The sequence below is a fragment of the Bombyx mandarina genome, chromosome 20, assembly GCF_030267445.1.
Source record: "Bombyx mandarina strain Sakado chromosome 20, ASM3026744v2".
Taxonomy (NCBI): Eukaryota; Metazoa; Arthropoda; class Insecta; order Lepidoptera; family Bombycidae; genus Bombyx; species Bombyx mandarina.
In genome coordinates, this window is record NC_143226.1 from 2,283,583 (window position 1) to 2,305,955 (window position 22,373).

General features: G+C 37.1%; 1 protein-coding gene across 9 annotated transcripts in view; it reads left to right on the forward strand.

The window, feature by feature from the left end:
- The first annotated feature begins 3,071 nt into the window (after nt 1-3,071).
- LOC114245104 (uncharacterized) overlaps nt 3,072-22,373 on the forward strand; it is a 111,752-nt gene continuing 92,450 nt past the window's right edge. For all 9 annotated transcript variants that reach the window (XM_089735801.1, XM_089735802.1, XM_089735807.1 and 6 more), the window contains exons 1-8: nt 3,072-3,223; nt 4,203-4,385; nt 4,472-5,357; nt 5,445-8,052; nt 8,910-9,057; nt 9,541-9,712; nt 9,800-9,939; nt 10,352-10,516. In XM_089735801.1, coding sequence (XP_089591927.1) covers nt 3,162-3,223; nt 4,203-4,385; nt 4,472-5,357; nt 5,445-8,052; nt 8,910-9,057; nt 9,541-9,712; nt 9,800-9,939; nt 10,352-10,516 — 4,364 coding nt within the window. In that variant the 5' untranslated portion in view covers nt 3,072-3,161. The remainder of the gene's footprint in view (nt 3,224-4,202; nt 4,386-4,471; nt 5,358-5,444; nt 8,053-8,909; nt 9,058-9,540; nt 9,713-9,799; nt 9,940-10,351; nt 10,517-22,373) is intronic.

Consider the following 22,373-nt stretch of genomic DNA (forward strand, 5'->3'; position numbering starts at 1 on the left):
TCACGTTTACACAGTGGAAAAAACTTACAGACTAATTTATATAAATCATACTTAAATATAATTATTTTTTTAAACCAATATTCTTTGGCCATAGCCGCGGTCATCTTCGAATTAATTTCAAAATCATAACAATTAGCTGTATTATAGTCGTTTTGTATGTAATAGACTAGTGATTGATTCAGTAGACAGCCTATTTCGCTGTTTTGTTTTCAAAAGATTAATATGTGAAAATATGCGTTCAACGTTAGCGTACAAATGGGGAAGTGATAAAATATTAAAGATGAAATTAGACAACAAAGGAAACCGACTCTCTTGCAGCCAGCCTGCAAACTCTTCTTCCCATTTTTTTCTATAATATTGTACATATTTTTCTCTTCTTACACTCGCACTTGTGCTTGTTGACTCCTCGTCAGACGACATTTGAACTTAATAATCTTATTTTGTAGGCACTCTTTAGGAAAGTTACTCTCTCTTCAAAGTTAAGAAAATTAATGAAAAAATTTAACGAATTCCTGTTTATATAGACTAGACAGGTAAATTCCCGAGCCCCTCATAACATCGAGCTACAGCTCGTTCTACAGGACACAAGGGTATTCCCCAAAATATATGGAACATTCTGCACTAGATCCATCCATACTTAATATGGGGGCTTCCCCGTAACATTAAACATAAATGAAAAGGGCTACCTCCTTAAAAATGTAAAATCGGTAGAATTTCCATGTATACTCTGAAATCGTAGAAAAATCGTTATAATTCGGTATTTTGGTAGAACAGAGCCGAAAAATCGGTAGGTTCGAGATCACTGTCTGATTCTTTCTTTTCTTTTTTCTACTTCCTCCAAATTTATCGTGTATATGGTACGACAATAGACTACACACTTAATAACTTGAGACTTAGCGTGACCAGATTTAGTAATTTATTCCTTGGTAGATTTTGAGGTACTGGCAACAGAATTTAGTATGTAAAAATTATATTTGGTATATTTTAGTAGAATTTACGCTTTTCAGATAATCTAGTACTTTTTTGGCATATCGGATAAATTCGGGGTATTTCCTCTTTGATCGAATGGATTGTAACAATTTAATATTCATTCTTTTCGTTACCATTTGTACCGTCAGCATAGAGTGTGATAGACTACTATGTTACCCAGCATAAAGACGAAGAATTTTAAGTTTCATTTTATTGGAACGAAGTTCCTTATCGCGCGTTGTGAAAGGGGGCTAGACGGAAAAAATTCTTACGAAAAGTTGTCACGACACTTTTTAGATCCGTCCTTCTGACCAATCAACGTGTTGGCGCTTATCGCGTGACATTGCTCGTATCCAATTGGTCCGCGTAATGAGTACAGTTTCTCGAGATAGCGTTTCAACAATAGTAATTTAGTTCATAGTATTGTTTTTTTCTTCTTCATAATGCCGTAATTTATTATTACAACTTAAAAAAAAATACAATTCCTTCACTAATTTTTTTTTTATTTTTTTATTTTTTTATTGCTTAGATGGATGGACGGGCTCACAGCCCACCTGATGTTAAGTGGTTACTGGAGCCCATAGACATCTACAACGTAAATGCGCCACCCACCTCGAGATATAAGTTCTAAGGTCTCACTATAGTTACAACGGCTACCCCACCCTTCGAACCGAAACGCATTATTGCTTCACGGCGGAAATAGGCGGGGTGGTGGTACCTACCCGTGCGGACTCCCAAGAGGTCCTACCACCAGTGATTACGCAAATTATAATTTTGCGGGTTTGGTTTTTATTACACGATGTTATTCCTTCACCGTGGAAGTCAATCGTGAACATTTGTTAAGTACATATTTCATTAGAAAAATTGGTACCCGCCTGCCGGATTCGAACACCGGTGCATCGCGTCATACGAATGCACTGACGTCTTATCCTTTAGGCCATGACGACTAATTAATCGAAAGGAACTTCGTTCCATCCGGGTGTCCCTTGACACCTCTGAAGTTTTTATTTTTTAATTTTATATAGATTTTTAGTATTTGTTGTTCTTTTTTGGTAGAATTCAGTAGATTTTAACCTCCGCAAGCACTAGATTCATCTCAAATGAAATCTGGTCACACGGAGTCAAGCAGTAGATTCGTCAAAAGAACTTTTTGGCGGGAACGCGAGGAGTGAAGTTGTGTATTTGTTTTATTTTTTCTATTTAATGTCTCTTCAGGTTAAAATGTGCAATAACGGTGGTTTATTAACTGTTTAATATCTGCGAAAAAGCGCATAAATGTGGGAAAATGAAACAAAGCCGCTGGAAGTAACTTCTCAGGATCCTCCAAAAAGTCCAATAAGAAAATCTTAGTAAATAACCACCATTTTACTGAGATTATATTTCATCCTATATCATCTCATCTCATTTCATTTAAGTTCATCCCAGTTGATTAACGTCTCAAATTAATCATCTTCATTTAATTTCATATTATCATTTTTCATAACAATAAGAATATAAATTAAAATAAGACGTGACTTAAAGGTCTTAGTTACCAGGTCATAAAATCCCTTAAAAAAAAGATTCGTGAGATGAAATCTGATCGGACTTTTTGGCGGGAACGCGAGATGTGAAGTTGTGCGATTTGTTTTATTTTGTTTATTTAGTGTTTCTTCAGGTTTAAATGTGTAATAACGGTGGTTTATTAACTGTTTAATATCTGTGAAAGTGCACAAATGTGGGAAAATGAAACAGCCGTTGGACGTAACTTCTCGGGATCCTCCAAAAAATCTCTGTAAACGACCACCATTTTACTGAAATTATATTTCATCCCATATCATCTCATCTCATTTCAATTAATTTCATCCCAGTTGATTAATGTCTCAAATTCTTCATTTCATTTCACTCCATATTATCATTTTTCATAAAAATATCCCATATTATCTTATTTCATGTCATGCCATGCCATGCCATGCCATGTTTCATATTAAATTAGTCAGGTTCATTTAATTTTTTAATGTCATATTTAATAAAAAAATATATAATATAAAAGATTAGGTTGTATGGTGTGATACCTTTGCCTTTCCATTTGGAAAAATAAAACTACTACTACTACTACCTAATGAAATCTGATCGCGCTGCCCGTTGGTTGCTGGTGAATAGCTGTGCGCGTAAAATTTGTGTCTATATCTATAGTATTCTATAGTGTTTTAAATATGAATAAACAAAGTGCATTTATTAATGAAGAAAGTGATGAAAAAATTGTGAAAGAAAATGAGTGAGTACTCTACATACATTTTATTATTACTGTTCCCTGGTAGTCGAAATTCGACTATAGTTAATTAAAATTATAAGTTTGTAAACTAATAAGATTATATTGTCAAAGACTAATAAATTTCTATAATCACAGATTTTCGGCAAGACGTACAGTGTATAGATAAATAATAATAAAGATAATCAATACTTAGTCTGGCCATAAATACTGTTACAAAAGAAAACAAAAAAAATCTATGGCAAATAACATTTATTACTTTTACAGTGTGTTAGTTTAATACATAAATATAAAACAAATTTAAAGTATAAAAAGCTTATTCGAAGTGGTCTCCATTGGCTGCAATACAGTCCTTTAAACGTTGAGGCCAGTTATCAATAGAAGCATGCACTCTTTCCATGGGAAAATTTTCACTGCCAATCGTACGAATTGTTTTAGGGACTCCAAATTATCATGGCGCTTAGAGCAAGCCGTACTTTCTAAAACTGACCATAAATCATAATCCAGCGGATTAAGATCGGGACTAGACGACGGCCAGTCTTCAGCTCTGATGAAGTTGGAAACGTTCGTTTCCAACCAAGACTGCGTAGACCGAGCTTTATGACCTGGCGCCGAGTCTTACTAGAAGGACCATTCTTGATTATTGAACATGTGTTGTTAAGAGGCTTCACTACCTTATTATTATTATTATTATTATTAGCACCAAAATGAGAAAACTCAATGAGCAATCATATAAAAATTACAGATTCCAAATTCAAATGTAATATTTTGTTTATTTTTAAATGTAACAGTATTTATGACCAGACTAAGTATGATATTGTATGTATATAAATATACATCGCGTGAAATTCGATAATCAAACTCTTAATATAGTTCTTTTTGTTCAAATTTTTTTAATGAATAATTTTTTTGGTGTGTAATTAATTAATAAGTAATTACACTATTTATACCTAATTATTTATACCTAGCTATTTTCGTTTTATAGAGAAGAAAATCTTAAAGAGCTAAAAAGAAAAAGAAAATGTGAACGTCAAAGAGCATATTATCACCGTCAGAAAGATTTAAAGAAAAATGAAGAAAAAAAAAAAAGAAAAAAAGTACCAAAAACAAATGCTGAACGTCAAAGGGAATTTCGTCAACGTAAAGCAGAAAAATCCTATGTGGATATGTAATTTGATTTAATAATATATAAAAACAAATTGTAGTATATGCCTCAATATTATTTAACTTTACGATTTCCTCCTTTTTTCACAGGAAAAGACGAAAATTGTGCAGTAATGAAGAGAATGTCGTGCAAGATAGGGCTGTTGAAAATACAGAAAATGTAACGCTACAGGAAAATCAATTTCACAGCCAACAACTTCATATTTATGAACAGCGTAATGAATGCATTACTCCCGAAGTTATTCTACACAGGAACACGGGAATTCCTGGCGATGGCGATTGTCTATTCCACTCGCTCATAAGTGTTTTGCAACTTCAAATTGAGAGTTGTGAATTGAGAAATCAGTTACGCGATTCACCCTATTTAAACTCCTGCCACAATCCGCAAGAAGCATATAAGATTCTATCAAGCACTAATGATTACGGAGATTTGGACTGTTTGTACTTATTTTCAAAAATGTACAATCAAAATGTTTGTGTACATTATTGTTTTTACAACGTAACTACAAAGAATGAAGACACTATCTTTTGGCATTTTAAAGCGAATGATTCACAAAACTGGATTCATCTTCATCTTCGTGAACAACATTTCACACCTTTTTATGAAGTATCAGATTTATTGAAGCCAATAAAAGACACTACCCAAAATGAAGCCCATGTTGATGCCAATATTCAACTATTGCATGACAATTATGTTGAAGATGCTACCGAAGATAACCATAACAATCATGAAAATGAAATTGAGATTGATAGAGAAGATCGAATTGGTGAAAATATTATGGATTTTATTGTTGATGGTACTACTCCCGTTTACACAAATTATCGTAAACACAGCACAAGTCATATTGATTTATATAAAGACTTTACGAGTAATTCATTTGGTCATTCTTGTATTATTTGCGATAGACTATGGTGGAAAAGAGACTTGAAAATGTCGACCAGTAAACATGAGAGTATTTTGAAAACAATCCTGCAGGTAATCTTAATTATATAGTTTTTTTTTTTAATTATTAACTTTATATTTTGTTTCTATATCTAGATAATATGAATTGGATTTTTTTAGAATTATACCCCTGGTGAAATAGTTCAAGTCTGCTATACGTGCTATACATCTTTGGAAGAAGAAAAAATTCCTCTCATGTCAACCTACAATGGTTTTGCATATCCGAAAATTCCATCACATTTACCAACGTTAAACCTTATCGAGCAACGATTGATTTCACCGAGAATACCGTTCATGCAAATTCGTAGGCTGAGACACGTTAATGATCAGTACGGTATTTACGCCCAGATAATTAATGTTCCTGTCGAAGTCGATACAATGGTGAAACAATTGCCAAGAAACATTCAAGACGACCATTGCTTTTATGTGCATTTGAAAAATAAGTTGATTCACAAAACTAGTCGTGTCCACGGGTTTATTAATAAGAGTCATATTGAAGAGTGGTTGTCGTATTTAGTATCTACGCCTCTTTATATTTATCATGACATTAAAATCGATGAGTCTTTTTTTACCGACAATGATCGTACTTCGCAATTGAATATGGATGAAATAAGCGAACACGTGCCAATTGAAGACAATTTAGTTGCACAGCAACAAACTCTTTTGTGGAATGATGATTATTTTTTGAGTCTAGCACCCGGTGAATATAACAGGCCAGCCAGTATTTTAATAGATGAACATGCGGAAGAATTATCTTTTCCGACAATCTACGGCGGTCAGTTTCGAACATACAGAGATGGTGTTACTGTTACTCCATTCATGCAAGCTACCAGCGAACTCCGGCGTACTGATAGGCGCGCTACTGACCCACAACACCTCTTATACATCGCTGCTAAAATCATGAGGTTGCGAGTTAGTGGATGTGTCAACGTTGCGTTTAAGCATGTCGGACAAGGTACTTCAATTACGAAAGACACCATTGAATCTGAAGAATATATAAATAATTGTTTAGAAACAAATCTCGCATTCCTTCGCTGCATACCAAATTCTGCTTGGTTTTGGTCAGATCGCAAAAAAGATCTTTTTGCAATGATCAGGCAATTAGGCCCACCAACTGCTTTTATGGGTCTAAGCGCCAATGAAACCGGCTGGGAAAATTTGTTGAAATTATTGTACAAATTGAAAAACGAGGGCGCGGAAATTTCAGATAAGTTTTTAGCAGAAATGAGTTATATGTATAAAGCTCAACTTGTGAATGAAGATGCCGTAACTTGTGCTATTTATTTTAATAAAAAGGTAAATTGTCTATTAAAAGTTTTGCAATCAAAGAAAAGAAGTCCATTCGGAAAATATAGAGTAGTACATTATTTCAAAAGAATAGAATTTCAACATCTTGGTAGCCCACATGCACATATTCTTCTTTGGTTGGAAAATGTTCCTGAAGATTTATTAAGCAATGATCCTGAAGTTATTAAATTAATTGACGAATTGGTTTCTGTGTCAGCGTCAGAGGCGTCTGGAAATATAAAACTAGTAACACACAAACACACATCCACGTGTTATAAAAAAATGAATCCCAATAAAAAGCAAGAATGTAGATTTGGCGCACCATTTATGCCAACAAAAAAAACTATTTATTTGATACCAATGAAAGACACTGATCCCGATTACTCAGAAGCACTTTTCAAAGAATATAAGAAACGATTTAAATTTATAAGAAATAATCTCGAATATTTTGACTACACGAATTTTGATGAATTTTACTCGCATAATTATATTATTTCTGATGATCATTACTACAATATTATTCGTGCTGGTATCAATAGACCAAAATTATTCTATAAAAGAACACCAGCAGAAAAATGGCACAACTCTTTCAATCCGTTCGTATTACATCATTTTAAATCGAACATGGACTTTCAGATTATACTAGATGAATATGCTTGTGCAACAAATGTTGTTGAATATGCCAATAAGCATAATAGAGGGATTAGTAATTTGCAAAGACAAATAATTGACATAATGGACGAGAATCCAGAATTCGACATTGTCGATATCACGAACAAAATGAGTATTGACATACTTCAGTCTGTTGAAATGTCGGCACAAGAAGCTGCTTGGTATTTATTAAGAGAACCTGTGGCTAAGTCATCGGTGGCGACAGTCTACATTCCAACGGTATTGCCTACTGAACGCGCAAGAATTAGAAAATCTATGAAGGAACTTGAAGCTTTAGACGATGATTGTACGAACGTTGGGAAAGAGAATTGGTTCGATAAGTACGAGAAAAGACCTGAAGAACTCCGCGATGTTACGTTAGCACAATTTGTTGCAAAATATTACATAAATAAAAAGGGGACTTACAGTAAAAGAGATACTCCAAGAATAATAAGATACAAGAACTACGATATGGCTGACAATTACAACGATTATAGGCGTGAGATGGTTCTGTTGCATGTTCCATTTCAAAGTGAAGAAAATGATATTATCGCTGAAAATAAGTTTATTCAAATATACGAGGACAACAAAGATACGATATTAGAACGTAAGAAAGAATTTGAATCAAATTTGGACATAGAGAAAACTTTAGAAATTTGTATACAGTTGTGCCGAGAAAACGATGAAGAACAAGAAGACGAAGAATTATTAGGAGCGGCGCATGATGATCCGATTGAAATACCTGATTTCAATTGTATTGCTCAATTCAAACGAGATACTGTTCCAAAAGGTGGGGTAACTATTTACCAAAATAAAAAAAAACACGTGTGGCACTCGGGGACTGCCGCGGTAAAGCTATTGCATAGCATTTTTTATCAACTTATGCAATTATAATTAGACAATAATAATATAATATTAAAACAATAATAAAATAAAACCGCGCTATATCTATAAACATTAACTGTTCCCTTCACACTCATAAGCTAGACCGCGTGAGAGAGAGATGGGCAGACTTTTCCCGATGCGCATGTTGTGCGACGTCACGCCGCGCGCTTATTCACAAACACTACACAAGCGCAATGTGTGAATGTGTTAAACGCGAGCTACATGGTAGGCGGAGTGGCAGGTGTTGTGGTTTATTTTCGTTACGGAATTTCTTGATTTGGTCGCCGCGCTCAAAGCCCGCTATAAAAGCTGTGCAATGGCTTAATAATAATGTTACTAATATTAAAATAAATATTGCACACGTTGGCGATGTTAATGTTAGGCGCTTATTTGTTGGAGATATTTGTGCGTGCTTATGCAAACTTAGAAATGGCCTACACATAGTCATGGTAGCAATTTACATTTCTCCCAATCCAAAATTGGACGAGGTAGAGCATATAAGCTATTGCAGCTTTACCGCTGGAGTCCCTGAGTGCCACACGTTTTTTTTTTTAATAGTTCAATGAAACTTTTTTATTTGACTTTTTATTGATTTAAATTACACACTTTGATTTACACAGAGAAAGACAGAAATCATAAATAGGGACCAGAAATCCTTTTCCTTGTGCAAGACTGTATGTGAATATGTTTCAACAAATAAACTAAATCTCAATGTTAAACTTACTCAGGCATAGTATAACTAAATTGTTCAATTTTAACTAGATATTCTACACAACCCTGCATTGGAAAGCTCTAAAGATCAAAAGAATCATTTATTGGTTTTGGAGAACCAACTGTTAGAAGAAATAAAATCAAGTAAAGAACTCTGGGAAAATATGAAGATGCATTTTGCAACTAACAGATTGCCGTGGTAAGTATATGTTTAAAAGAATAATATATAGGTCATTTTATCCTGGTTGACATATAAGTAGACTTACTCAATGCATATATGGTGAACTCTAGAATTTAAAACAGAAATTAGAAATAACTAATTTATATATAACCTTCGTATTGATGTGATCTGTTATTTATCTTTTATTGTTCTTTAGGTAGCGAACAATCTCTTGATCCCAACTTATAACATTACATAACAAACTGTTAAACAGATAGCACAAAACTCTGTTATTAAATTGGTCATGTGAAAAAACCTCTTGATTTAGTTCATATAGTATTTTTTTAAATCAGTATCGGATATATAGAGTTATATACGACAGTCTAGTTAATAGACTCTAGTATATCGCTATTCATCAGAGGCGGCAAATGATTTCACTGATTCTGGTCTTTCAACCACACTTCTCATAGATAGTCAAATGATATTAAAGCAATTTTACCAATAAATCTTTTTCGTTTAAAGGTATAAGATTAACAGATACCACATGAAAACTTTAGTACTGAACAAGCTGAAGACACTTTATGCGGCAGACGATAAGAGTGAAAATGTATCTGCTAAGGACCGAATGTCCCGGACGGATTGGATTATATTTGACTTTGCTCTCGTCCATGAGAAAATAGATCTAATTAAAAAAGTAAGTTGGTTGAACATCAAGTACAATAAATACTAAAATAAAAATTTGGAAACTATGCAATAGAACTTCGTGATATCTAATTTACAGGATGGTATGAGATGTCAAACTCAGGATCGTCAGCCGTTGATTGATCTCTTCGAGCTGGTGACGAAGTTTGACATAGAGGACAGGTCCGGAGACAGTCTGGCCGGCGCCTGGACTGCGGCCACCGCCCTCTACAACTCGAGGTAAGCTTAAAGACGGCCTTCTGTTAAAACGCCTAGGAAGCCTGTTCCTAAGACTAATGAGCTCCTTCAACGGAAGAGGGACAGAGTCGTTATCGATGTGGTATGTCAATAGCCACCCATCTTGAGACATTAGTTCGCAGTCTCAATTTTATTCTATAGCAGATCGACTGTTCATCCTTCAAAACGGAACGTGTGTTCCTGCTTCGTGGAAAAATAAGCAGGATAGTGTTATCTATTCATGCAAGGTTACATTAGACCCTATCACCAGTGCATTCCTAATTTTATAAATATTTCTTGATTTTATAATACCAAAATACAGGTATGGCGGTATCTTAACATTGGGACACATAAGAGTATACCAGTAAAGTACACCATTATATTGTATTTCCTAAAATTAATAGTTCCTTTACAGGGGTCGTCAGTGCTCACCGATGCTACTGCAGAAGCGTTGGTATCAGCTGAAGGAGGTGACCAGGGAATCGCTAAATGAGTACTGGTACGCCTCCCGCGAGAACTCTCCTTCGTCGGCCGAGTCTATACAAAGACCAACCAAATTACAGAGAGCTGTGGCCCAAAAGTAAGTTTACATTTCCACAGGTCTCAAGTTATGTTTGTCATTAAGCTGCAGAAAGAATACCCACCGATGGGTTTGATTTGTCATACATTGCTGCCTACCGGGGGTCTAAACGAAAGCGACCATTAAGTTAAACTTAAACAAATAGTATGATTAACGTATGTACGTACGCAACTTATTTGTTTAATAAGCGACCGGACACCAAAAAAGGAATATATAAATTTTAAACGCTAGTGGCGACATCCCTAATTAACGAACTGCCCATCACCCGCGGCTCCGAACTGCCCGCAGACAGTGGTGGAGTGCGGCGCTATACGAACATCACAAAGCAGCCAGTGGCTTTCGGTCTGGGGTCGATCCTCCCACGAGCTCCCCGCGCCTAGGGGGCGCGCGAGGTATGTAGGACTGGTCCATACAGAGAGTTAACACTAGCATAGGTCATGACTCATGACGGAACGTATGCAAGTTTTTGCAGAGGGTCACCATGTAACGAAGGGACAATGTACTTCGCTAGCAGATCATAGGATAGAATCGACCAAGTAGAAACGCGGCTCGGTAGCGTACTTACTTAATGTGAGGCCCGAATATCAACCTTCTGTCGAGGGTGACGCTTAGGTGTTTAGCCTTCAAAGCCCACGGCATGGGCTGGCCAAAGATTTTAATAGTGGGTATGGAGTTACCGCGCCTAACTCGTGACGAGATACTAGCAGTAGTTCTCTTGGACCCTCCCTCTCGGGTGACCCCTTTTGAAGAACATGGCTGTGCTTTTCGTGGGGTTGATGTCGATGCGTTACTTCCGGAACCACTGTCCGATCGTTGATAGCCGTGATCTGGAGCTTACTATGCATGAACGACATCTTCCTACTAGAGTAGTCGATAGCCGTATTATTCGCGAGAAAGGCTAAGCGGGTCGCCGGCGACCGGCGTAATTCGTTAATAGTAGCGGGTTAGAAAGTAGAGAAAAGAGCCTTTTGGAACTCCGACTGAGATATGTCGTGAGAGAGCAAGTTCCCTCGACTTGGTACCGAAACGAACGGTTCGACAAGAAGTCTCGTATGATGAGCACAAGACTGTTTGGCACGTCCATGCTATCATCATCTCAGGCCTTACAGCCCAGGATGAGCCTTAGCCTGGTCCAGTATATCTCTTCAGACTGCTCTGTTCAGGGCTTTCTCCTTCCAGTTCCTGACACCGATAACTTTGACGTCCATGTTATGCAGTTTGTAAATTAAACCGTTGTGCCAGACTTTGTTGAACACTTTCGCGATATCGGAGAAGAGAGCTTCCGTGGGGAAGGATTTACGTATATTTAGCCTTACTAAGATGTGCTCCCTAAGACTTGCTGAATGGAAGAGTGCTCCGCGCGGAAGCTGAACTGTTCGTCGATCAGGATGCCTTTCGAGGTGATGAAGTCCCAGAGGCGTTTGCATAATAGTCGCTTGTATAACTTGCCTATCATTGGCAAGGAGCGGAGATCGGGCGGTAGCTTGCGGGCTCATTTTTAGGTTTTTCAGCTTTGTGTATGCCGTAACGTTTAAAACGGAGACCAACATGATTATTAGTTGGGCTGGTAAAATTTTAAACCGTGGTTATGGATTCCGTCGGATCCGGGCGCTTCCCGTGGTTGTAAGTTCGCGATTCCTAACTCTATTTCGTCAATGGGGGGTAATAATGGGGGGTAACGCGTCCGCGGGTGGCTGGGAAGCTCTGCGCTCGACCTCCCTGATGACTAACTCGGTCTGTTCCGGGTTCACGCGTTTGAGTATTGGTGGTGCACTGTTCTTGCAATGCATCGGCCAACAACTCTGCCTTTTCATCGTTATACGGCACCTTTGAAAGCTTTACGCGCGCCGCGTTCAGAAGTAGGTCCTGTTTAAACAAATACCGTCAACGGTTCTCCTTTGTTGCTCTTTCATAACCGCAGTATATATGCCGCGGCATCCTGGCAAGACATCATACTATTTATTCATTGTGTATTAGTACTAGGGGGGATTAAAAAGTAGTGAGAATGAGATAGAATATGATGACTATTGATAACTAAATAATTTATTTTTCTACATAGTCTCCGAGTCTCTCTACACAGCGAGTCAGCGCTTTTCAAAGGCTTCAATCCCTTTAAAAAAAAGCTTTGGTCTTGGCCTTGCAAAAAGTTCTCCTCTCCATCCATCACCTCGTTATCGTCCTCGTGCCTGTTTCCCCTTAAGTATTCTTTCAATTTGGGGAACAGATAAAAATTGCTAGGCGCCAGATCTGGTGAATAAGGGGGTTGATCAACCAATTCGAAGCCAGCTTGCTGAATGGCAGCCATCACAACTGCCGACATGTACTCGGGTGCGTTGTCGTGATGAAACAGCACTCCCCTTCGAAGTTTCCCTCTCCTTTTCTCTTTGATGGCATTCCTCAACTTGGTAATTAAAGTCGCATAATATTGACTTGTAATAGTGGTTCCACGCTCCGAGTAAGCAATCAACAATATCCCTCCTGAGTCCCAAGATATTGAGGCCATAACCTTGCCAGCCGATGCCACGGCATGAATCTTCTTCGGGGTCGGTCATGATGGCCGTTTCCATTGCGTAGATTGCTGTTTTGTCTCGGGATCAAAACGATGGACCCATGTTTCGTCCATTGTTACGAAATGAAACGAAAAGTTTCCAGAATCTTCTTGAAACTTGTCTACCAATATCTTCAAAATGTCAAGACGATTTTGTGTCTGACTGTCGGTTAACATTCTCGGCCCCCATCTTACGGAGACTTTTCTCATATGCAAAGATTGTTTCAATATGTATTGAATACTTTCATATGAAATGCCCGTTTCTTGAATTAAGTATCGGATGGTAAACTCTTCGATCGCTCAATACAATTTTCTCGAATTTCGCAACATTTTCTTGGGTAACTGACGTCGATGGACGGTTGCAACGACGTTCGTCTTCCGTGCTCGTTCTCCCTACTCGAAATTGGCGAAGAAGGCCACCTTGCAATAGTGGAATACGGCGGAGCAGACTCTCCTAATGTTGCCTCCAAATCTCAATGAATCTCTTGCGTCGTTAACTTTTTTATTATTACTGGTATTACTGGTAATACTGGCATTACTTGTAATAATGGCACCATTATTACTGGTGGTAGGACCGCCTGTGAGTCCGCGCGGGTAGGTACCACCGCCCTGCCTATTTCTGCCGTGAAGCAGTAATGCGTTTCGGTTTGAAGGGTGGGGCACCCGTTTTAACTATACTGAGACCTTAGAACTTATATCTCAAGGTGGGTGGCGCATTTACGTTGTAGATGTCTATAGGCTCCAGTAACCACTTAACACCATGTGGGCTGTGAGCTCTTCCACCCATTTAAGCAATAAAAAAAATAAAAATGAAACTTTTTTAAACAGAGGTATTTAATAACGGCTCGCATTTCGTTTTTCTCCATTTTCGAGAACACATTCCGACACGAAGCAAATAAATGACTACATTCAGAAAAAAACGAAAGAGAATGGAAGATTTTTTTCTTTATTGATACTACAAATATCTGTCTGAGCTATGCCTGTCAGTATTTTTTTTTCTTACCAAGGAATATGTCGTTCTCACTACTTTTTGATCCCTCTTTAAACAGTGATTATTATTTTTGTATGAAAAAATACAGACAAGGATCAAACAAGGACTAAAAAAAAACTAGTTTACTCTATCGGTAAAACACGACCTGTGTTTTATGCTTAACGTTGGTTCAAAGTTAATGGTCACAATTTTTTTTCTAAACGGTTATCTGTGAACTTCATCATTATACATTTATATTATATTTTTAGATACAAATATTAAAATTCAGTATAATTTAAATTCAATTAAAAACAGTATAAATAAATAAACAAAAAAAAACTCGCCTTAAAAACAGTACTTTCCTATCGAAAATAGTACGAATTGTCATTATATTATTATGTATTAGTTATCATTTATAGCTACCTCTTCCATTTTGACCCTAAACGACGTCTCCCCTAAAGTTTCGTTTGGCATTGCCGATGCTCACCAGCGGCAGTGGCTGTTCGAGATGATAGCGGTTCGTTTATCTCAACATAAAGAGCGAATCATTGGAATGTTCTATTCCAGATACCCGTCAATAATAACCAGTGCGTTTCCGGAATGGCGGGAACTGATCGAGAACAGACTTGTAATAATGTCTGAAGACTTCGTAAGTCTGAAATCATAGTACCTTATGAATTGAATGCATATATATGATTTTGTTTCTTCTTTCCGTCTGCGATCATTCTGTCGTATAAATCAGAATGTTTATCTTTCGTTTCATTCGATTGATTTATTTTTATTGACTTTGTAGGCGCGCGAGCGTACGCCCCATCTGGTGGTAAGTAGTCACCGTTGCTCATGGACCTCAGCAATATCAGGAGCACAGCCAAGTCGCTGACTGCTGAAGACTCCGTAAGCCCTATGATGCTGTAGACGTCTTCTGTATGCTGTATACTTGTGTACTTGTATACTTGTCACGTTTGAAGGTGCACCTCAATTCGGAGCAATGAAATTCCATTTCACTTATATTATTTATTCACCATGTTATCTACCGATACCATTTTTATATAGATAAGTAATGTATCAAGTAGATCTAAGTAATCTAAAATAGTAAGTTTTATTTAGTGAAACGTCTGTATTGACTGGGGCGTGTACAGCGTGTGCCACAATGGGATATCAAGCCCAAACGTGACTGTAGTATCAACAAAGTAGATCACATTAAAAACGCTTAAAAAAATCAAAGATGTAATTTGACACAAAAAATAATTTATTAATCATTTCAACTTTTCGATGACAGCCCTGAATTTTTACACAATGAAAATACTGTTTAGCCGTTCTGCAATTAAATGCATAAGAACGAGATAGACAATAACGAATTCGTTCAACTCATTTCAAACAATGAATACGTCAAAAAAATGCAACCGTATCACTAGGTGCATAAAGTTCAAAAACTCAAAAGAAATTTTTAACTCGCCGTGCGAATGTTACTAAATATCATCCATATTGTAAAGACATAATAAGCTGTTTGGCGTAGCGGTGTCTTAATGTGTGTATTTTTATAGTACATATTTCCATCGGCTGACATCACACGCATGGTTCAAATGTTTGAGTTCAAAGAACCTACTATAGGCTGGCCGAATTATCGCGTTTACACTTTTTTTTCGTATTACTTCTTCCGAAAACAAGATATTAGAATTTCTGGGATTCTTACAATTTTTATTTATTAATTAGATGTTATCAACTATGTTTTAAAAATTACATCTCTTGATATAAGGCCGCCCTTATTTTTGCTACGACTCATATAACGGCACCTGACGTAAAACATAATTCTAGGGTCATCAGAATAGTTAGTTGGTTGTGTTCAAATATTATTTAATATGAAACTATTTTCATTACTACTGACCTTTTTTTTAAATGGTGGAATCGATTATCCTAATAGAACACTGTTTTCAGTTTTAGACTTGATATTATGCTCTTTGTGGGACACCCTGTACAGTATTAGTAGAAAATAATGCAGATTTCATCAGTTTAAATTTAATTCACAGGAAAAGGAGAATTGGATGAACAACGTGGAAGCTTCTATAGACACTGGCAAGTTTATTAATATTTTTAGACTTTAATGTTTACGTAATAACAGTAACTATAGTGACGACGAGAGAGAGAGAGTAGTAAAAACCACAAAATGTTATTTAAATTACGAGATCCGATTACAAGATTCTAGAACATTCAAGCAGATAATTAAAATTAAAATTATGCACAATGTATTTATGAATAGAGGAGGTAGATATCGGATAATTTACCTAAGGCTGGGAATAAAAATCCGTATCATCTACACTCGCGAGCAAAAGTTTGGAATCACTTACTCGAAATTGGTTCCGCGCGATCTTGTGTACTAAATTTTTTTTTAATAATCATAAAAATGACACAATTTTAAAGGTTCAAGTCTTAACTTTAAACTGATACCAATTTCATTAAAATCAAGCCAGTATTTAAGAATCTATTCCGGATTAAGTGAAGGAATAACTAAAAAGTCGTGTTTCAATTATTTGATATGTCGCGAGTTGCGATCTATTGACCCCTATAAAAGCACCTGTTATCGGATTTTCTTTATCAGTCGACTTTCACCTGTTGACCGGTACACATCTCCGCTAGTTTTGACCCTTTACCTTGTACGACAATGGAGACAACACCTACAAAAGCAGCTGAAATCGTAGCCCTATTGCAAGAAGGGCTCAGCCAGCGGGCTGTCGCTCGTCGGCTCCACATAAGCCAGTCCTGTGTTTCGAAAGCTTACAAGCGTTTTTGGGAGACTGGTGGCTTTATTCCGAGACCAAGATCTGGACGGCGCCGATGCACATCGGAGAGAGATGACCGTTTTATCGTGTCAACCTCTTTCCAAAATCGGCATTTACCTGGTGTCGACGTCCAATAGGAGCTCCGAGATGTTCGTGGGGAAGCAGCCAAGCGAGTGAACAGTTTGTCGACGACTCAAGCAACTGAATCCGACTCCGACAAGGCCTGCCACAGCCCCGTTGGTAGCTCACCCACAAGCATGCCTTCAATTTGCTCGCACCCATCTTGATTGGGAGGTTGAGCAATGGAGGCAAGTCCTGTTCTCCGAGGAGAGCAGGATGTGTTTACACGGTAGTGACCGAAGAGGTCAGGTCTACAGGCGGCCTAGGGATTGATTTGCGCAGTGCTGTTTCACTGAAGCAGTGGCTTATGGGAGCAGCTCTAGTATGATGTGGGCCAGCATTTCCTTCGACCGTAAAACCGAGCTTGTTTTCGTGCCTGGCGGGGGACGAGGAGGTCGTCTAACTTCGGACCGGTACATTTCCGATATTCTGCTGAAGCATGTCGTTCCCTATGCGGGATATATCGGTGATGACTTCCACCTTATGCACGATAACACTCGTTGTCACAGTGCCCGTGTAACAACTGAATACCTCAAAGAAGTCGGTATGGCTACATTGGACTGGCCAGCACTCAGCCCTGACTTGAATCCCATTGAGCACGCGTGGAATTAACTGAAGAGGATGGTTCGTGCCAGAACTTCTGCTCCTTCATGTCTGAATAAGCTGAAATCGGCGTTGATTGAGGAGCGGGAAAGTATCCCACAAGAATCAATTCAGAAGCTGATCAGGTCTTTGAATTATCGTCTTCGAGCAGTTAATAGGGCGAGGGGAGGGAACACAAACTACTGATACTTAATTTTAAGGCTAAATAAAAATTTTATTTATTAATTTTTGTTATTTTCATTCATTATTTTTCCATATTTCCTTGTTTTCCTACCTCCTTCACTTAATCCGGGATAGCTCCTTAACTTCTGGCTTGATTTGAATGAATTTGGTATCAATTTATAGTTGACAGTTGAACCTTTAAAGTGAGTGATTCCAAACTTTTGCTCGCGTGTATAGTTCGACTTTATGTGTGTAATAATTTGAATCATTTTTATTTCACAAAAATTGATCTCCGTAAACGTATTTAAAATATTTTAAAAAATATCGTAAAGATCCCAAGAACTTCGGATTGCTTTCGGAACTCTGAAGTTATATGAAAACGCAGTAAACGCGATAGTGCCGCCGGCCTAACTGAGTTGGGAGACTTCAAAAAGATCACGTGATCTGATCGAAATACAAACGCATAAGAACGCCCCGCCAGTGCGGCAATATTGCTCTAACAATTTTGACTTATCAAAAGGCTTCTTTTGTTTTTACAATAAAGGTGAAATTGAGTAACAAAGTTGGAAATTTGTCTTCGAGTTTTTGAACTGTAGGGACTAGTCAACTAGCGTAGTTAAATATCCACGTTCAGTAGCACTAAATATTTTTGTCTAATGGGAATGGGATTTTAAATTTCGCTTAAATAAAAAATTAGGACAGGCGAATTAGTTTCAAACTCAGGATGTGTGCAGCAATGGTCATTAAACTGTACGGTACTGTAACAGTCTACACTCTAGTAAAAAATAATACTTAAAAACATTAGTAAAAACACTAATGACTACTAACATTAATGACTACATTAAATTCTAAGTTGAAATATCATCTGACATGGTAATTAACTCTTCCAGAATCTCAACCAGACTTAGAAGTCATTGAACCTTTCATAGAAACGATAGATGTGGACCAAGATTTGGACAGCGAAACAAGGGAGCACGGGAGAAGAAGCGAAGAGAGCACTGAAACCAATGGAATGATGATTATTGAAATAAAATCCGAACCTAGAGATTTTGAAGATCTGGCTGACCCATTACAAACTATCAAAACACCATTACTTTTAAACACTGGGAAAACAGAACAATTGATCGAAAATGAAACATGCAATACTGATTCTGGTGAAGATGCGGTGAAGACTGATAAAAATATAAACATTACCCCTACTCTTGATTACCTTCGCGAAACAATCGAAAATTCAAATGGAATAGTTCCGAAAATTGTTTGTGTTTACGGCAACGTGCATGATACCCATGATAGTAAAGATCTAACAGCTACAAAAGTATGTGAAGATGAACCAATGATTGTAGAAGAAACTAAATGTCATCGTGATGACACCAACAATGTGTCTAATGCAGAAGATATACAAGAAAAAGTCTTGCAAGAGACAAATATAATATTAAAGTCTGAACTTGAAGAACAATTGCATTTGAATATTTTTGATAACGTAATAGAATTTGCTGATAACAAAGTCCAGTCTATTGAAAATGATCATGTAAATACAGGTGAGTTTTGATTTACACCACTTCTAGTAAATGAAAAATCTTTGATTTTATTTTACAAATTAGTTACATTTCTGCGATTCTAACATTTATATATGACTCAGTATAATAGATTGACCAGATAGTTATGATATTAAGATATTGAAAAGAGTTTTTTTTTAATAATTTCAATGTATTCCTCAGCATATTGCATAATGTAACGGCAGACTTTCAGTTAATAATTATTTACTATTGCAGTGCACGTTATTCAGACCAAAAACGATTTCACTTTACAAAGTCGGTTAAGTTGTGAACATGGAAATAGTGCATCGACTTCTGAATTAAAATGTCTCTTTGATTTGAAAGAAGATGCAATGAAAATGTCAAAAAACAAGCCGCAGGGTTGTAATTTAAAAGACAGTTTAAAACAACTGAACATTTCGGAAATACAAACTGATGTTAATAAGACTACGAATCGAATTAATTCTGACATCAGTAATACAATGAACAACACTTTGTTCTTAGAAAGTAAATCTGGTGCACAAAGCGAAACTAGAACAGACGATAGTATGAAAGTGAAAATGTCTAGTTACTTATTTCATAAACCCCGAAATCGTTGGTATGATCCTACACAGCTTTGCAAGAATCCGGACTTTAACAAGAAGTTGAAAAGATTAACGGATGCATTCTTAAGTTCGCCGCGTAACAGGGTACTGCTCAATGCTTGCAGGCCGATCACTGTTGATGTAATGAAGGCGATTGAATCCAAACTGTTCAACAGTACAGTGTACTTGAAAGACTGCGACCAACGGAACTCGAATGTTCCCGACCGCGGCGCCGTTAGCGACACTGCGACGCGAGTTCCTTCAACAATCGCTTCCCGGAGCTCAACAAATATTCGTTTAGTCAATCCTGATCATTTAATGTCGCTATCGAAATGTTACACATCGAATTTAACACAAGAAAGTTGTGGTGATGCGATGGAGATAAACAGGAAGATCAATCAACCAGATATAACAGAAGTTCCTTGCTCAAATCAAAGTTGGCTGACAATTGAAGTGCCTCCCCTTACCGTGCGAACTAATAATGAAAGCATAACAACTCCAGAACCCAATTCAACCCTGTCATGTAAAGAAAAAGAAACCGGTATTTCGTCCAAAAAGAAACCAAGAAAAGAACTTTCAGTTGTGAATGATGGTTTTCTTACCCACGACATCCTCAACAAAATGGTAGTAAAAATGGATGAAGAAGAACGTTTTTATAATCCTTCCAGAGTAACTTTTGGTGCATCGTCTCGGATACTGAAGCCAAGTACAAACACAAGTAATCCCAGTGATGAAATCAAAATCCGTCCCTGTAGGTCTCCTGCACAAAATACAACAAAAATGGTGTCAGCTGTCGAACTGTTGAGTGAGCGAAATTATTCCGCTGCGAGTGACAGCCCTATCATGGCAAACAACATCGTAATCGACAGTGAAAGTAAAATCGTTGAACCGGTATTCGCACAGGGACAATACCAGACCGACAAACATGAAATTATAAATACGACATCTAATGCAAAGACTCTAGTGATAGAGCCAATTTTCAATCATGTTACCGAAAAATCTAAAAAACTTATGTTTTTGGCGTCGCTTGCGTCTCAACAAACGTTAGATAAACGGAAAGAAATAGATAAATCTCCTTAGTTTATCATTGAAAACAACCACGACAGCCCCGGAAGGATAGTAAAACGTGACGCAATCTCAAAACCTAATAAAAGTATAAATAATGCAAACCCTTCCCACACTAGAAGCATATTGGGTCACACACGTAACACACACAAAAAAAATCAATGGGTTGGTTGACCACGTTAAACTTTCTATCAGCTTTTTTGACGTTACTGGGGCCAGTTTCTTCTAATATGTTTAAGTTATTATCCAGATTTTTTTCTGTATTACTCTCATTGTCACATTCATTTGTGTTATCAGGATATTCTGATTCTTCTGTCAAGATTGTTTTCTACACTTCTTCCAGGAATAAAATTTTTTTTTTTTTTTGTAGGGTGTTTTAAAACTTCCTGTGTCATACCTCATTGCATAGAAAGAACCGTTAGATCAATTACTTCTTTGAAGTTTTAATTTCTAGCTTCTGGATTTGCGCTTAGCAATCTATCTAAAACCTTATTTCTATTTACCGAACTTATGCCGCACTTTTTAAAACCTAGCTGTATTTTGTTTACTGACGTTTGATTCTATTTCTTTCATAAGTTTTTTAAGAAGCGACGGAAATATATTTTTGGGTATAGTAGCTTGCATTCTCCCGTCGGTCTTTTTCCAATTATAAAGTATGTGCTGCCAAGCACTTTTCAACGGCCTGAAGAAAGCTACGTCTAATGATTGAGTAAGGTGCTTAGAGTTGGCAGGTAAAAAATGAACCTAATATTACGTGTTTCACATTCCTTTATTATTTCTATTGAAAGGTGAGAGGCGAGATTATCGCCTACAAGAATTTTTGTGCCAGTTTTAAAAATCGAATACAATAGTCCTCCCTAGTCTTCAAATGTTAATCCATCAAACCAACTAGATCTGGTACTATTATAAAGAGAACCTTATGGCCGATTTTGTTTCCACGTTGTGCCTTATTTACCTCATATGGCAGCAAGGACATCAACCAAGTTAGTTTCGTCATAGTTGACGATGTTATCTCAAGGAATTCCTTGTAGTGGTACGTCTAGTTCATCGAAATATGCCTTTATCATCTCTGGCGAGACTGCTGCTCTTGGACGTTTTATATTTTGGCTTAATCTACCGGTAACTGCAAGTTTATGTCGTTTCCAAAAAAATTTTGTGTAGGCAGGACCAGGCATAACATTTTTGAATCTTTCTATCACTACTCCTACATTGTCTATGTATCCCTTTATTAATAATCTAAAGTCTATTGTTTCAAGGAGATATCCCCATTCAGAACACACCTTTGTATATTGTATTAGGTATTCCCATACATCCGGAGCTAATACTGCTTGGCCACCTTGCTTTTTCATGACATAAGTATTGTGTCTATGAAGGACTGATTTAGAGATTTTATATTTTTATGCAATATCTATTAACGATTAATTAGTTCTCTCCAATAGAGCAAATGGCGTGCTCTTTCAAGCAGCTCTGAATTCCAAGCTGACCTTGGTCTA